Source organism: Dendrobates tinctorius, unplaced genomic scaffold, assembly GCF_039654945.1.
Source record: "Dendrobates tinctorius isolate UK_male_01 unplaced genomic scaffold, ASM3965494v1 ptg000102l, whole genome shotgun sequence".
NCBI lineage: Eukaryota > Metazoa > Chordata > Amphibia > Anura > Dendrobatidae > Dendrobates > Dendrobates tinctorius.
Window position 1 is genome coordinate 32,630,071 of NW_027361770.1, and position 14,549 is coordinate 32,644,619.

General features: G+C 51.1%; 1 protein-coding gene across 1 annotated transcript in view; it reads left to right on the top strand.

The window, feature by feature from the left end:
- Positions 1-1,286: 1,286 nt before the first annotated feature.
- Positions 1,287-14,549, top strand: part of ANKS6 (ankyrin repeat and sterile alpha motif domain containing 6) — a 98,327-nt gene continuing 85,064 nt past the window's right edge. The window contains exon 1 of the mRNA XM_073587790.1: positions 1,287-1,823. Coding sequence (XP_073443891.1) covers positions 1,531-1,823 — 293 coding nt within the window. The 5' untranslated portion in view covers positions 1,287-1,530. The remainder of the gene's footprint in view (positions 1,824-14,549) is intronic.

Genomic DNA, 14,549 nt, shown 5'->3' on the forward strand with positions numbered 1-14,549 from the left:
CACACTTTAGATGTTAAAAGGTGCCTAGTACACTACTTAGAGGCCACCAAAAAATGTAGGAAGGAAGGCTCTCTCTTTGTATGTTTCCAGGTTCCTCGGAAGGGGCTCAAGGCATCCAAGAGTACCCTGGCAAGGTGGATAAGGGATGCGATTGCCCTGGCATACTCATCCAGTGGAAATACCATCCCGGAGGGGCTGAGAGCTCATTCCACAAGGGCAATGGCGACCTCATGGACTGAAAAATCTGAGGTATCAATAGAACAAATCTGTAAGGAGGCCACCTGGTCATCACCTTCGACCTTTTCCAGGCACTATAGATTAGATCTAGCCTCTACATCTGACCTGACCTTCGGGAGAAGGGTCCTTCAGGCGGTGGTCCCTCCCTAAGCTACCAATCTCTGTAATTCTCTCCGTGGTGCTGTCATGGGTGAGAGAGAATAGCTTAGTTACTCACCGATAACGGTGTTTCTCGGAACCCATGACAGCACCCGCTTATTCCCCTCCCCTTCACGAGTATGGTGAGCACGTTTTACTGTTAGTAGAGTGTTTCCGTTTAGGCACGGTGCTTTTGATAAATAAGCAGTATTATAATATTATGTATATATTTCTGAGGGCCCTGCTCGCAAGCTTACAGTCTATGAGGAAAGAGGTAGACACGAAAGGTGGGTGGTAACAGTTGCCCTGATTGTATGGACCAGCCATAATGTTAAGTGTGTAACAGTACAGACACAGAGGGCTAATGGATGCATAAAGCATGTGGGAACATGATGCGGGGAACCTGGTTATGGTAAAACTTTTGATCTGATATTTTATTGGATTGCACTCATCCGTATTTCTCGTATGAGAGAGAGAGAATGAATTTGTGCCAGAACGAGTTTTGGGGTTAATAAATGTCATGAAAGGAATGGATCCATCACCCATAGGCGTCCATTCTACCAGACGACGGACAGCGACGGATCCGTCACCGTGCGCCTTTTTGACGCAGACAAAGAATGTTCCAATGGAATTTTTTTCTGCCAGACGGACCCCAATTTTATGATGGACCCGACGGACGCAACGGATGGCCAACTGTCACAATCCGCCGCCAATACAAGTCTATGGGGAAAAAAACTGATCCGCCAGGCAAATCCTTCAGATCCGTTTTTTTCCCCAAACGGCAGATTTGAAAACGGAAGTGTGAAAGAGGCCTAAGCAATGATTTCTCTTCTGTATCTCGCCCCCTGGTAACCGGGCATCTGGGGGCTCCTTGCCCCTCACATACCGCTACTATCTGGAGGAGCGGAGCCAAGAGGGGTCAGTGCTAGGAACACATCCATCGGCGCATGCGCAGCTGGCAGATGAGCCGGGAATAGTTGGGAACGTCCCGTTGTCGGGCTCCGGAGGAATGTCGCCGTTATCTGTGTCCAGAGCGGCAGTGACGGTGTAGAGAGCTGGACACCCCCGCACTCCCAGGCTCTGCTCCCAGTGACCGCGGATCCGCTACTTCCTCCGTCCTGGGCTGCTGTGGTGGCAGGCTCCGGCCGCCTCTCCATGGAGTGCACGATCCCGGCTCAGTGCCAGCTGCTCTTCCGAGCCTGTGAGGATGGGGATCTGGACACTGCCCGCAGGCTGCTGGAGCCCGACTCATCCGGCCCCGCGGAGCCTCCCGGGGACAGCCCGGCTCTGGTGCCCGTGGACTCCACTGACGAGGACGGGAACACCGGGCTGCAGCTGGCGGCCGGCGGCGGCGGCCATGAGCCTATCGTCCGGTTTGTGCTGAGGAAAGGGGCCTCTGTGGACAGCAGGAACCATTATGGCTGGACCCCGCTGATGCAGGCTGCCAGGTACAGACGTCACCGCCCTCCCACTGTGGGGGCACTACTGCACCCAGCACGGCCCTATATGGCAGCAGTGTACCCCATAGGTGTCAGGAGGACATCACTACCAGCCCTGTGCACATAGGGTGGGCCCAGAACCCCAGCCCACATCTGTATACCACTGTGGGGGCACTACTGCACCCAGCATGGCCCTATATGGCAGCAGTGTACCCCATAGGTGTCAGGAGGACATCACTACCAGCCCTGTGCACATAGGGTGGGCCCAGAACCACAGCCCACATCTGTATACCACTGTGGGGGCACTACAGTACCCAGCATGGCCTATATGGCAGCAGTGTACCCCATAGGTGTCAGGAAGACATCACTACCAGCCCTGTACACATAGGGTGGGCCCAGAACCCCAGCCCACATCTGTATACCACTGTGGGGGCACTACTGCACCCAGCATGGCCCTATATGGCAGCAGTGTACCCCATAGGTGTCAGGAGGACATCACTACCAGCCCTGTACACATAGGGTGGGCCCAGAACCACAGCCCACATCTGTATACCACTGTGGGGGCACTACTGCACCCAGCATGGCCCTATATGGCAGCAGTGTACCCCATAGGTGTCAGGAAGACATCACTACCAGCCCTGTACACATAGGGTGGGCCCAGAACCACAGCCCACATCTGTATACCACTGTGGGGGCACTACTGCACCCAGCATGGCCCTATATGGCAGCAGTGTACCCCATAGGTGTCAGGAGGACATCACTACCAGCCCTGTGCACATAGGGTGGGCCCAGAACCACAGCCCACATCTGTATACCACTGTGGGGGCACTACTGCACCCAGCATGGCCCTATATGGCAGCAGTGTACCCCATAGGTGTCAGGAAGACATCACTACCAGCCCTGTGCACATAGGGTGGGCCCAGAACCACAGCCCACATCTGTATACCACTGTGGGGGCACTACTGCACCCAGCATGGCCCTATATGGCAGCAGTGTACCCCATAGGTGTCAGGAAGACATCACTACCAGCCCTGTACACATAGGGTGGGCCCAGAACCACAGCCCACATCTGTATACCACTGTGGGGGCACTACTGCACCCAGCATGGCCCTATATGGCAGCAGTGTACCCCATAGGTGTCAGGAGGACATCACTACCAGCCCTGTGCACATAGGGTGGGCCCAGAACCACAGCCCACATCTGTATACCACTGTGGGGGCACTACTGCACCCAGCATGGCCCTATATGGCAGCAGTGTACCCCATAGGTGTCAGGAGGACATCACTACCAGCCCTGTGCACATAGGGTGGGCCCAGAACCACAGCCCACATCTGTATACCACTGTGGGGGCACTACTGCACCCAGCATGGCCCTATATGGCAGCAGTGTACCCCATAGGTGTCAGGAGGACATCACTACCAGCCCTGTACACATAGGGTGGGCCCAGAACCACAGCCCACATCTGTATACCACTGTGGGGGCACTACTGCACCCAGCACGGCCCTATATGGCAGCAGTGTACCCCATAGGTGTCAGGAGGACATCACTACCAGCCCTGTACACATAGGGTGGGCCCAGAACCACAGCCCACATCTGTATTCCACTGTGGGGGCACTACTGCACCCAGCATGGCCTATATGGCAGCAGTGTACCCCATAGGTGTCAGGAAGACATCATTACCAGCCCTGTGCACATAGGGTGGGCCCAGAACCACAGCCCACATCTGTATACCACTGTGGGGGCACTACTGCACCCAGCATGGCCCTATATGGCAGCAGTGTACCCCATAGGTGTCAGGAAGACATCACTACCAGCCCTGTGCACATAGGGTGGGCTCAGAACCACAGCCCACATCTGTATACCACTGTGGGGGCACTACTGCACCCACCATGGCCCTATGGCAGCAGTGTACCCCATAGGTGTCAGGAGGACATCACTACCAGCCCTGTGCACATAGGGTGGGCCCAGAACCACAGCCCACATCTGTATACCACTGTGGGGGCACCACTGCACCCAGCATGGCCCTATATGGCAGCAGTGTACCCCATAGGTGTCAGGAGGACATCACTACCAGCCCTGTACACATAGGGTGGGCTCAGAACCACAGTCCACATCTGTATACCACTGTGGGGGCACTACAGTACCCAGCATGGCCCTATATGGCAGCAGTGTACCCCATAGGTGTCAGGAGGACATCACTACCAGCCCTGTACACATAGGGTGGGCTCAGAACCACAGCCCACATCTGTATACCACTGTGGGGGCACTACAGTACCCAGCATGGCCTATATGGCAGTGAGTGTGCTCCATAGGTGTCAGGAGGACATCACTATCAGCCCTGTGCACATAGGGTGGGCCCAGAACCACAGTCCACATCTGTATACCACTGTGGGGGCACTACAGTACCCAGCATGGCCCTATATGGCAGCAGTGTACCCCATAGGTGTCAGGAGGACATCACTACCAGCCCTGTGCACATAGGGTGGGCTCAGAACCACAGCCCACATCTGTATACCACTGTGGGGGCACTACTGCACCCAGCATGGCCCTATATGGCAGCAGTGTACCCCATAGGTGTCAGGAGGACATCACTACCAGCCCTGTACACATATGGTGGGCCCAGAACCACAGTCCACATCTGTATACCACTGTGGGGGCACTACAGTAGCCAGCATGGCCCTATATGGCAGCAGTGTACCCCATAGGTGTCAGGAGGACATCACTACCAGCCCTGTACACATAGGGTGGGCCCAGAACCACAGTCCACATCTGTATACCACTGTGGGGGCACTACAGTACCCAGCATGGCCCTATATGGCAGCAGTGTACCCCATAGGTGTCAGGAGGACATCACTACCAGCCCTGTACACATAGGGTGGGCTCAGAACCACAGCCCACATCTGTATACCACTGTGGGGGCACTACAGTACCCAGCATGGCCTATATGGCAGTGAGTGTGCTCCATAGGTGTCAGGAGGACATCACTACCAGCCCTGTGCACATAGGGTGGGCGCAGAACCCCAGCCCACATCTGTATACCACTGTGGGGGCACTACTGCACCCAGCATGGCCCTATATGGCAGCAGTGTACCCCATAGGTGTCAGGAGGACATCACTACCAGCCCTGTACACATAGGGTGGGCTCAGAACCACAGCCCACATCTGTATACCACTGTGGGGGCACTACAGCACCCAGCATGGCCCTATATGGCAGCAGTGTACCCCATAGGTGTCAGGAGGACATCACTACCAGCCCTGTACACATAGGGTGGGCTCAGAACCACAGCCCACATCTGTATACCACTGTGGGGGCACTACAGCACCCAGCATGGCCCTATATGGCAGCAGTGTACCCCATAGGTGTCAGGAGGACATCACTACCAGCCCTGTGCACATAGGGTGGGCTCAGAACCACAGCTCACATCTGTATACCACTGTGGGGGCACTACTGCACCCAGCATGGCCCTATATAGCAGCAGTGTACCCCATAGGTGTCAGGAGGACATCACTACCAGCCCTGTACACATAGGGTGGGCTCAGAACCACAGCCCACATCTGTATACCACTGTGGGGGCACTACAGTACCCAGCATGGCCTATATGGCAGTGAGTGTGCTCCATAGGTGTTAGGAGGACATCACTACCAGCCCTGTGCACATGGGGTGGGAGCAGAACTTCTACCCCAAATACTGACCAAGCCCCGTATACAGTGCCAGCCACTTCTACCTCAAATACTGACCAAGCCCCGTATACAGTGCCAGCCACTTCTATCCCAAATACTGACCAAGCCCGGTATACAGTGCCAGCCACTTCTACCCAAATACTGACCAAGTCCCATATACAGTGCCAGCGACTTCTACCCCAAATACTGACCAAGCCCCATATACAGTGCCAGGCACTTCTACCCAAATACTGACCAAGCCCCATATACAGTGCCAGCCACTTTACCCCAAATACTGACCAAGCCCCGTATACAGTGCCAGCCACTTCTACCCCAAATACTGACCAAGCCCCATATACAGTGCCAGCCACTTCTACCCCAAATACTGACCAAGCCTCATATACAGTGCCAGCCACTTCTACCCCAAATACTGACCAAGCCCCATATACAGTGCCAGTCACTTCTACCCCAAATACTGACCAAGCCCCATATACAGTGCCAGCCACTTCTACCCCAAATACTGACCAAGCCCCATATACAGTGCCAGCCACTTCTACCCCAAATACTGACCAAGCCCCATATACAGTGCCAGCCACTTCTACCCAAATACTGACCAAGCCCCATATACAGTGCCAGCCACTTCTACCCAAATACTGACCAAGCCCCATATACAGTGCCAGCCACTTCTACCCCAAATACTGACCAAGCCCCATATACAGTGTCAGCCACTTTACCCCATATACTGACCAAGCCCCGTATACAGTGCCAGCCACTTCTACCCAGATACTGACCAAGCCCCATATACAGTGCCAGCCACTTCTACCCAGATACTGACCAAGCCCCATATACAGTGCCAGCCACTTCTACCCAGATACTGACCAAGCCCCATATACAGTGCCAGCCACTTCTACCCAGATACTGACCAAGCCCCATATACAGTGCCAGCCACTTCTACCCAGATACTGACCAAGCCCCATATACAGTGCCAGCCACTTCTACCCAGATACTGACCAAGCCCCATATACAGTGCCAGCCACATCTACCCAGATACTGACCAAGCCCCATATACAGTGCCAGATTCCCTTGCGCTAACTTCTTTCTGTTCTTGATGTCATGAAGGACATGGATCTGTCCTAGAATAGTCACAACTAGCACTAGAATGGTCCCTATTGACTATAATGGGGGGTCGTTAAGTTTGTCCATCATTCAGAGGCTCAATCACAAGTGGCAGCTAATGTGAGGGATGTCTCCGTGCTGCGATCTCCTCCTCCCTGCTGCGGACACTCAATTGCACATTACAAAATACGTACATTAAGGCTATGTGCACACGATGCTGATTTGTTGCGGATCCGCAGCGTTTTTTTCTGTGCGGAAATGGACCGGAAACGCAAAGGATTACTAAAGCAAGGTTAGTCATTGGGAATCCTGAAGTGCTGAATTGCACATGATGCGGAAAATTCGATCCTTATTGCAGCGTTTTATTTTCTGCAGCATGTCAATTCTTTTTGTGGATCTGCAGTGTTTTTCACCCATTGACTTCCATTGAGTCAGTCAAGTCCGCAGCTAAAACACAGGTATAAAAACGTTTGCGGATTTGCTGCAGATTTGGTGCCAAAAACGCAGCAGATTTCTCAAAGGAAATGATGTCAGAAGGAGGACGAGTGTGTGAGCGTAGAATCTAGAATAGAGCCGATCTTGGATGAAGCACATCAACAGTGGAGGTTGGATTGAAAACGACATCTTTTTTTTGTACGAGACAATATATATTTATTTAGAAAACAAACCCACAAGCAAATCCCATGAATCCGCATCAAAAACGCATAAAATCCGCACAAAAAACGCATGGATTTTCCATTGCGTTTTCTGCCAAGAGATGCAGAAATTTCCGCAAGCAAATCCGCCACGGGCGCACACAGCCTAATATGAGATGAGGCTGGTGTGATACCTCTGCAAACCCTGGTGTAACCTTTCTTTTGACAGTGCTCCTGCTTGATATTTAAAAATGAGAATTTTCAAAGCAAGTACACTAGCCTCATCAGGCCTAGAAGATCTATGCAATAATGTGTGCAGTTTGTGTTCTGGTGACAAATCGTCCTTATATTGGATCTGACATCTGAAAAGATGCCTTTGTACAGGGACTAGCCCCCTACCATTGTATTAGTGATTGTTTCAGAAAAGGGCTTCTTGTATGAATCAGAAGTCACAGTGTGCAAGTTTCAAGACCTTTTATGACCTATGACCATTTTGGTCCTCGGTCTCTACGGGGAATATGGAGCAGACTCTGGAGCTGAGCCTGCTCCATACTAGCCAGTTGTTGGCATGTGCCTGTAGCTGCAGTGACCAGAGCTAGCTCCGATTGCAGCAATTTAACCATCAAATCTCTGACAGCAGCATATAAATGATGCCGGTGCGCACATGTATAAGCTGCCATCAGTACCCTGCGATCATGGAAACCAATGTGATACAGGCTGTGCAAGAAACTGTGCCTTAAACACCACAAAGAAAAAACCGCAATAGTAGAATTGTCATTTTTCGGTTGCAACATTTCTTTCCATAAAATGCAATAAAAAGAGATCAAAATGGCATATGTACCACAAAACAGTAACAATAGAAACCTCTCGGCATGCAAAAAACAATCCTTCACACCGCTCCGTCAACGGAAAAATAAAAGTCCCCAAAAAAGCTAACACAGAATTTTGTTTTTTTTACATTTCAGACCTTTTTTCCCCCGTGTAAAATAATAATACTAATAAAACAGGTTTGATATTGCCCTAATGGTACTGACCTGGAGTCATGTTGGCAGGATATTTATACTATACATTTTCTGAAGTCATTACAAAAGCGTAATGACCCATCTGGTTTTGGAATTAGCACAGTGGGGTTGGCCCACTCATTCCGGGACTCCTCGATGACTCCCTACTGAAGCATTTGCTTCACTTCAGCAGCGATGTCTTGCCTCTGGCACTTGGTACGATTTCATCCGTACCCTTACCCGAGGCTTAGTGGCATTGTCATGCTGTATCACCAACGTCTGCCCCGGCAGCACTGAGAATACGTCCATAGTCCGTTGCACCAGAGCCCGAGCCTCCCGTCACTGCTGTTTTGTGAGAGTGTCATTTATTTTAACCTCACCTCCTGCCTCATCCTTGACTGGTGACAAAGGGTTCCCCATTGGTACAACCGGAGTTGCCTCCATGACCAAACATTTCCGGTCCTTCCAGGTTTTTAGCAGGTTTTCATGATACAGTTGTTCGGGTTTTCTCTTTCCGGGCTGGTACACTCTATAATTCACTTCTCCCACCTTCCCCTGTATCTAATATGGCCCTTGTCACTTGACCATGAGCTTACTGTCTGTGGTGGGCACTAGTACCAACACCCGGTCCCCTTCTTTAAAGGCCCCAACTATGACTCTTTTGTTATACGTGCGGCTCTGCACGGCCTGGGCATCCAACAGATGCTCTTTATGGGCCTGACGGCCGCAATCCAGTCCTGCATGCCCGCCACGTGCTCGATCACACTGATGCGGAGTTGGCTCCTGTTCCCATGTCTCCCATGTTTCCCATGGGGAAAAAGCTGTGCACGCCTGTGGTACATAGGGTGGGAGCAGAACTTCTACCCCAAATACTGACCAAGCCCCGTATATAGTGCCAGCCACTTCTACCTCAAATACTGACCAAGCCCCGTATACAGTGCCAGCCACTTCTATCCCAAATACTGACCAAGCCCGGTATACAGTGCCAGCCACTTCTACCCAAATACTGACCAAGTCCCATATACAGTGCCAGCGACTTCTACCCCAAATACTGACCAAGCCCCATATACAGTGCCAGGCACTTCTACCCAAATACTGACCAAGCCCCATATACAGTGCCAGCCACTTTACCCCAAATACTGACCAAGCCCCGTATACAGTGCCAGCCACTTCTACCCCAAATACTGACCAAGCCCCATATACAGTGCCAGCCACTTCTACCCCAAATACTGACCAAGCCTCATATACAGTGCCAGCCACTTCTACCCCAAATACTGACCAAGCCCCATATACAGTGCCAGCCACTTCTACCCAAATACTGACCAAGCCCCATATACAGTGCCAGCCACTTCTACCCAAATACTGACCAAGCCCCATATACAGTGCCAGCCACTTCTACCCCAAATACTGACCAAGCCCCATATACAGTGTCAGCCACTTTACCCCATATACTGACCAAGCCCCGTATACAGTGCCAGCCACTTCTACCCAGATACTGACCAAGCCCCATATACAGTGCCAGCCACTTCTACCCAAATACTGACCAAGCCCCATATACAGTGCCAGCCACTTCTACCCCAAATACTGATCAAGCCCCATATACAGTGTCAGCCACTTTACCCCAGATACTGACCAAGCCCCGTATACAGTGCCAGCCACTTCTACCCAGATACTGACCAAGCCCCATATACAGTGCCAGCCACTTCTACCCAGATACTGACCAAGCCCCATATACAGTGCCAGCCACTTCTACCCAGATACTGACCAAGCCCCATATACAGTGCCAGCCACTTCTACCCAGATACTGACCAAGCCCCATATACAGTGCCAGCCACTTCTACCCAGATACTGACCAAGCCCCATATACAGTGCCAGCCACTTCTACCCAGATACTGACCAAGCCCCATATACAGTGCCAGCCACATCTACCCAGATACTGACCAAGCCCCATATACAGTGCCAGATTCCCTTGCGCTAACTTCTTTCTGTTCTTGATGTCATGAAGGACATGGATCTGTCCTAGAATAGTTACAACTAGCACTAGAATGGTCCCTATTGACTATAATGGGGGGTCGTTAAGTTTGTCCATCATTCAGAGGCTCAATCACAAGTGGCAGCTAATGTGAGGGATGTCTCCGTGCTGCGATCTCCTCCTCCCTGCTGCGGACAAAATACGTACATTAAGGCTATGTGCACACGATGCTGATTTGTTGCGGATCCGCAGCGTTTTTTTCTGTGCGGAAATGGACCGGAAACGCAAAGGATTACTAAAGCAAGGTTAGTCATTGGGAATCCTGAAGTGCTGAATTGCACATGATGCGGAAAATTCGATCCTTATTGCAGCGTTTTATTTTCTGCAGCATGTCAATTCTTTTTGTGGATCTGCAGCGTTTTTCACCCATTGACTTCCATTGAGTCAGTCAAGTCCGCAGCTAAAACACAGGTATAAAAACGTTTGCGGATTTGCTGCAGATTTGGTGCCAAAAACGCAGCAGATTTCTCAAAGGAAATGATGTCAGAAGGAGGACGAGTGTGTGAGCGTAGAATCTAGAATAGAGCCGATCTTGGATGAAGCACATCAACAGTGGAGGTTGGATTGAAAACGACATCTTTTTTTTGCACGAGACAATATATTTATTTAGAAAACAAACCCGCAAGCAAATCCCATGAATCCGCATCAAAAACGCATAAAATCCGCACAAAAAACGCATGGATTTTCCATTGCGTTTTCTGCCAAGAGATGCAGAAATTTCCGCAAGCAAATCCGCCACGGGCGCACACAGCCTAATATGAGATGAGGCTGGTGTGATACCTCTGCAAACCCTGGTGTAACCTTTCTTTTGACAGTGCTCCTGCTTGATATTTAAAAATGAGAATTTTCAAAGCAAGTACACTAGCCTCATCAGGCCTTGTATGAATCAGAAGTCACAGTGTGCAAGTTTCAAGACCTTTTATGACCTATGACCATTTTGGTCCTCGGTCTCTACGGGGAATATGGAGCAGACTCTGGAGCTGAGCCTGCTCCATACTAGCCAGTTGTTGGCATGTGCCTGTAGCTGCAGTGACCAGAGCTAGCTCCGATTGCAGCAATTTAACCATCAAATCTCTGACAGCAGCATATAAATGATGCCGGTGCGCACATGTATAAGCTGCCATCAGTACCCTGCGATCATGGAAACCAATGTGATACAGGCTGTGCAAGAAACTGTGCCTTAAACACCACAAAGAAAAAACCGCAATAGTAGAATTGTCATTTTTCGGTTGCAACATTTCTTTCCATAAAATGCAATAAAAAGAGATCAAAATGGCATATGTACCACAAAACAGTAACAATAGAAACCTCTCGGCATGCAAAAAACAATCCTTCACACCGCTCCGTCAACGGAAAAATAAAAGTCCCCAAAAAAGCTAACACAGAATTTTGTTTTTTTTTACATTTCAGACCTTTTTTCCCCCGTGTAAAATAATAATACTAATAAAACAGGTTTGATATTGCCCTAATGGTACTGACCTGGAGTCATGTTGGCAGGATATTTATACTATACATTTTCTGAAGTCATTACAAAAGCGTAATGACCCATCTGGTTTTGGAATTAGCACAGTGGGGTTGGCCCACTCATTCCGGGACTCCTCGATGACTCCCTACTGAAGCATTTGCTTCACTTCAGCAGCGATGTCTTGCCTCTGGCACTTGGTACGATTTCATCCGTACCCTTACCCGAGGCTTAGTGGCATTGTCATGCTGTATCACCAACGTCTGCACCGGCAGCACTGAGAATACGTCCATAGTCCGTTGCACCAGAGCCCGAGCCTCCCGTCACTGCTGTTTTGTGAGAGTGTCATTTATTTTAACCTCACCTCCTGCCTCATCCTTGACTAGTGACAAAGGGTTCCCCATTGGTACAACCGGAGTTGCCTCCATGACCAAACATTTCCGGTCCTTCCAGGTTTTTAGCAGGTTTTCATGATACAGTTGTTCGGGTTTTCTCTTTCCGGGCTGGTACACTCTATAATTCACTTCTCCCACCTTCCCCTGTATCTAATAAGGCCCTTGTCACTTGACCATGAGCTTACTGTCTGTGGTGGGCACTAGTACCAACACCCGGTCCCCTTCTTTAAAGGCCCCAACTATGACTCTTTTGTTATACGTGCGGCTCTGCACGGCCTGGGCATCCAACAGATGCTCTTTATGGGCCTGACGGCCGCAATCCAGTCCTGCATGCCCGCCACGTGCTCGATCACACTGATGCGGAGTTGGCTCCTGTTCCCATGTCTCCTTGGCTAAATCCAGCAACCCCCTCGGATGCCTGCCATACAATAGCTCGAATGGGGAAAAAGCTGTGCACGCCTGTGGTACCTCGCTGATAGTGAACATTAGGGCAATAACGTGTCCCAATCCCTCCCGTCCTGGGAGACCACCTTTTTGAGCATGGCTTTGAGGGTCTTGTTAAACCTCTCTACTAACCTGTCGGTTTGTGGGTGGTACACCAACGTGCATAGCTGTTTGATCTGGAGCAGCTTGCGTAGCTCCTTGGTCACCTTGGACATAAAAGGAGTCCCCTGATCTGTGAGGATCTCCTTTGGTAGCCCAAGGCGACAATACAAGGCAAAGAGCTTGCGGGCTATTTGTTTTGCCAAGGTGTAGCGGAGAGGTTTGGCCTTTGGGTACCATGTAGCGTAGTTCACTATGACCATAATATGTTGATGGCCATGGGCAGAGTTGACTATAGGTCCCACCAGAGCCTTTGCTATCCGCTCAAATGGTGCCTCTATGACAGGCAAAGGTACTAATGGACTCCGGTATTTCAAGGTGGGTGAGGTTAGTTGGCACTCCGGACACATGTCACAGTATCTTTGGACCTTCGCGTAAATCATGGGCCAAAATAAACGAGCAGTATGCGCTCCTGCGTCTTTTTGGCCCCCAAGTGCCCTCCCAGCATGTGGGTGTGAGCCATTTCGAGCACCGCCCTATGGTAGGATTGGGGCACTGCCAGCTGTTCCATCATCTCATCCTGGATTTTATCCACCCTGTATAACAAATCATGGTGGATAGCCATGAGGGGAAAAACTGCCTCGGCATTCGGTGGCTGAGCCACTCCATAATTCTCAATCACCCTTTCTCGTGCCCGTCCAGAGTGGGATCCTGGAGCTGAGCTGTCCCGAAATTACCAGGGAACACTTCCAGCTCAGGGATCTGTGGGTTCTCCTCGACCTATCCTGCCAATACCTCTAAGGGAATCCTCTAGGGGTTAAACTCTGACTCTTTCCCTAGGTTGGCAACCCCTACGGCAGGTATCCCTGACACGGGATCTTCGGGTTCCGCGCCCGGAATAACATTTACCTTGGGATGGTTAACCCTGGTCTCCCACAGGGACCAGAATAAGCGCAAGTCTTTTCCAACACAGTCCCATATGAAAGGGTCTTCACCACTCCCACCAAGTTTTATTTCTCCACACGGTGTGGAAAAAGTAATCTTCGCGGTCGGCGGTCGGGTACTCTTGGATTTCCCCATGTATACACTCCACCCCCACTTGCCATCCATTGGGGTTGTCCCTGGCAACAAAGGACCCATGGACCAGAGTCACTAAGCTCCCCGAGTCCAAGAGAGCCTCCGTTTGGTACCCATTGATGGGTACCCATTGATGAGTACCCGGCACAGTTGAGGTTCGTTGCCGACAGTGCCTGTAGTTGTGGTGCATACTGGCTGGGCATACATAGATATATGGCGAGTATACCCGCAGTCCTTGGGTTCAGCTGTCGGGGCAGTTGGCAGCCACATGTCCGGGCCCTTGACAATTAATAGCTGTGGCACGACTAGACCTTGGGGCTGTTTTAGGGGAAGCGGGTCTCTTGTCACTACCACCTCATTACGGGCTTGGTCCTGGTTGGTCACAGCAGAGGGTCAGGGACCTTTCCCCGGCTCCTGGGCTTGCGGTGCCCAACGTGACAGCGGAAGTGGAGCAGTGTCCTGTATAAAGTTCTGAATGGCCGTATACCGCTCAACCAGTCCAACCACCTGGTCCAGAGTGCCTGTGTCCCCTTGTCCCACCCAAAAATGTATGGCTGCTGGCATAGCCCGCACCAGCCGGTCGACAACCACCCTCTATACCATCTGGAAAAGGGTTAAGGTCTCAGGGTGAAGCAATTTTTTTTACCAGCTGCAGCAAGTTATATGCCTGAGACCTGGCAGGTTCAGACTCCGCAAAGGATCACTGGCACACCTTCTGAGCCCGCACATGTGTATTAACCCCCAGTTGGGCAAGGATCTCACTTCTCAGCTTCTCATAGTCCAAGGCACCCTCCCGACTGAGATCCAGATAAGC